The sequence below is a fragment of the Daucus carota genome, chromosome 7, assembly GCF_001625215.2.
Source record: "Daucus carota subsp. sativus chromosome 7, DH1 v3.0, whole genome shotgun sequence".
Lineage (NCBI taxonomy): Eukaryota > Viridiplantae > Streptophyta > Magnoliopsida > Apiales > Apiaceae > Daucus > Daucus carota.
In genome coordinates, this window is record NC_030387.2 from 20,123,286 (window position 1) to 20,126,619 (window position 3,334).

Here is a 3,334-nt window from a genome sequence, read left to right on the forward strand (position 1 = left end):
ATATTTCATGATTTTAATAATTACCTCTACCTTATAAAGTATGCACAAAATATACCAACTAATTATTAAATGTCTTGCCGGATATTAATTTTTACAATATAAATATTGACAAAATATGTGGGATACATGGAAAATCTTAATGACAACCACGATCCAGATAGTGTACCATGGTTTAAGAGTTTAGTGGGAGATCGTGTGTATGCCTTTTTGGTGAACACCTCCCTATATATATAGAGCTTGATAATATTATAGGCATCATACCTGCAAACATACTGTTTTTGAAAGCTAAAAATGGATGCCAGAGGCACAAAGAGGAAGCACACCGAAATTGTGAAAAATCAGCTTTCAGCTGATTGCACAAAGCTCAACTATGATTCTGAGAAGTTTAACGAAGACATTAAAGCATCAAGGGAGGATTTTGGACTGATGTGCAAGAGCATGTATAATAGACTATCTGAAATTCTCACACAGGGGCTGTTCCTAGAAGAACAACACGGGTAATGTTTGCATTGTCCATATTCATCTATGCACACTCTAAAGCATCCGTATCTATAATTTCTGGTAACAATCTAACAGTAGCAAATGACTTGCATTTGTTTTAACTGTGTACACAGGAGAGTGCTTGATCTGTTGGATGGAAGGCATCATGGCCAGGAATCTGAATCTATTGGGGGCAAGGAAACATTAACTATGCCAACCATAGAAGACGTGAAGAAGCTGGCTCGGGACTCCGACGAAACTCTGAGGAATAACAGAATTATGAAGGAGATTGAAATACAGGAGTTGGAGAAAGTTTTCAAGGAATATAAAGCAATCATGAAGCAAAATATTGTTTGCTTGAGAGAAAGGGCAGAATGTATTGAAAAGCAAAGACGCGAACTGTCTCCCAAACTCATACAATTCGCTCGAGCCGTGGCAGAGGAATCTGGTTAAGTAGGCTTTGTGTTCATGCAATCGGTATGCATCTATATATGTTATGTTGTTTTCAATTATGTCGTATTCTTCCTGTGTTACTACTTCATTGTCTACAAACATCAACCACTAAGGATGTAAGGAAATTGACTTTTTTTTGCATGTGTTAAACTACTAAATTATTCCGTGTGTGTCATTGCTTCATGTCGCTGACTTAGCACAAAAGACACAAAATTTTGCTTATATATTGAACGCATAAACATAAAAATACGTTGATAGAAGCTGACATGCCATAACTTCAAATAAATTTACTACACGCATACATGTCAAGCATCATCCATTGACATTTATGTAGAAGTGAAATACACACCAGAAATGTGTTTTTTGAGTATTAAGACTTTATTTCATCACCCAAAAAAATGCGTGTAGCAATTGTATAAAAAGTACGAAATAAAAAAATGTTAATACTGTGCAGTCATAGTGGGGATATTATAGAGAACTTCTTCAAAAACCACGTTAGACGTTATTTCTGATGACCTGCCATCATCTCCAATTACTAAAATATGAAGTCCTGCAGCCGACGTAACACGTAATATAGCGACATAGAACTGGCCATGACAAAATACCGGCCTAGGCAAAAAAAGACCAACAATGTCAAGTGACTGACCCTGGCTCTTGTTTATCGTCATAGCAAAACATAATTGCAGTGGGAATTGTGTTCTCTTGAAATCAAAAGGCCATGGTGTCTCGGTCGGTATCATCTCAATCCTTGGAATTAGGTGTTTGGTACCAATGTGTGAACCACACATTATTTCACACTCAATGGAATTCTTCTTGCACGCAGTGACCATCATCCGAGTACCATTGCACAATCTGTTGATCTGATTTAGATTCCTCATAAGCATAACAGGAGCACCAATCTTGAGCTTCAGTTCATGTTTAGGAATACATGGAATGTTTAAGGAGTTTAGATATTCAATGGAGAATGATTCGTCAAAATCATTTTCTTCCGGGCCTTGCTCTTCTAGAGAATCTTGGCTGAGGAATGTGTGCGTCTCTCCAGGAAGCTTGTCAAGAATGACATAATTTATGTCATCCACAACCACATTTGTTGGAGTCAGGATTGCACGGGAACTAAAGTACTGGGGAGATGCCAGATTATTGGAAAAATCTTCATACACAACATCGATCAAATCTTGTACTGGGTTATCAACAGAGTGAAGAACATGCTGCTTGGGTAATCTAAATAGCACCTCTGAAATGTGATCCTTCCTGCTGATCGGATCGACCTTACCATCTCCAACTTTCAGCTGCCACTCGCTAAACTCCCTTATTGATCTGTTCTGCTCATCAGTGTTGCCGGGTTGTAGGCGCATGTTACGTCATAGCAGAAAAACCTGGCAGTGTTCCCATAATGGTGAATTATTGAGAGCAGCTCCAACAATTTCTGGACGGCCGACTTTGGGAATAACAGGTAATATCTGGCGGAAATCACCGCCAAAAACAACAGTTATGCCTCTAAAAGGTTTGCTGGCTCTATCAGCAATAACAACAGACATGATGTCACGCAAGCTGCGGTCAACACACTCAAACGCATAACGGTGCTGCATTGGAGCCTCATCCCAGATAATTAAACCAGTGTTGTGGAGTAATTCCACAATATCGGTACCATGTTTAATACCAGTAGAAGAATATTGATCAAGCTTCAAAGGTATTTGGAAGCGAGAGTGAGCAGTCCTCCCCCCTGGCAAATGTGTTGCAGCAATTCCTGACGATGCAACTGGTAAAACAATTTGCCGCTTCGAACGAACATGGGATATTATACTTTGCCATAGAAAAGTTTTACCACAGCCTCCACTTCCATGCACAAAGAACAGACCACCCGTCTTCTCATTGACAGAATTGATGACTGCCTCGTAAACACTCCTCTGCTCATCATTCAATTTTTTGAAGTTACTGTCGTGCTTGTCTTTCATTTCCTTGACATTGTAGGATGTTTCTTCAAGAATCAGACGGTTCAATTCAGATGACATGTAGATAGAGCTTGGATATGGCATATCTGGAAAATCTTTCAAGCTCTTACCAATGTCGTTAAAGAGTTTCTCAATCTCTGCACATGTATAAAACTTTTCTAATAAAATGGATTACATAACTCAGTGCGTGAGACTATGTACTACATGCAGCTGGTTCAAACACGTGTCATGATCTTAAGCTGTAGAGACTAATAAAACCTAAACACAGTGGTAACCACACAAAAAATCTTTAGAATTGCTGAGACTTTGGTTTACATGAATCTTTTTGTGATCTTCGAAATAATTAGCTCATGTGACACCGAAAACTCGAGGTTTGTTTTAGTTAAATCATAAACACTATTGCAACATCTCTCAAAATGAGATAAAATCGGTTGAAATACATATATAAC

The 3,334-nt window shown here is 38.5% G+C and overlaps 1 protein-coding gene across 1 annotated transcript; it reads right to left on the minus strand.

Annotated features, from left to right (window-relative positions):
- Nucleotides 1-1,373: 1,373 nt before the first annotated feature.
- On the minus strand, nt 1,374-2,288 carry LOC108194665 (uncharacterized). Its single transcript, XM_017361619.1, has one exon. The coding sequence runs from the start codon at nt 2,286-2,288 to the stop codon at nt 1,374-1,376; it is 915 nt and encodes a 304-aa protein (XP_017217108.1).
- Between the last annotated feature and the right edge of the window lie 1,046 nt (nt 2,289-3,334).

What these genes read in the sequence shown, in the direction of transcription:
- LOC108194665 (XM_017361619.1), bottom strand. Translation starts at nt 2,288, where the DNA reads ATGCGCCTACAACCCGGCAACACTGATGAGCAGAACAGATCAATAAGG.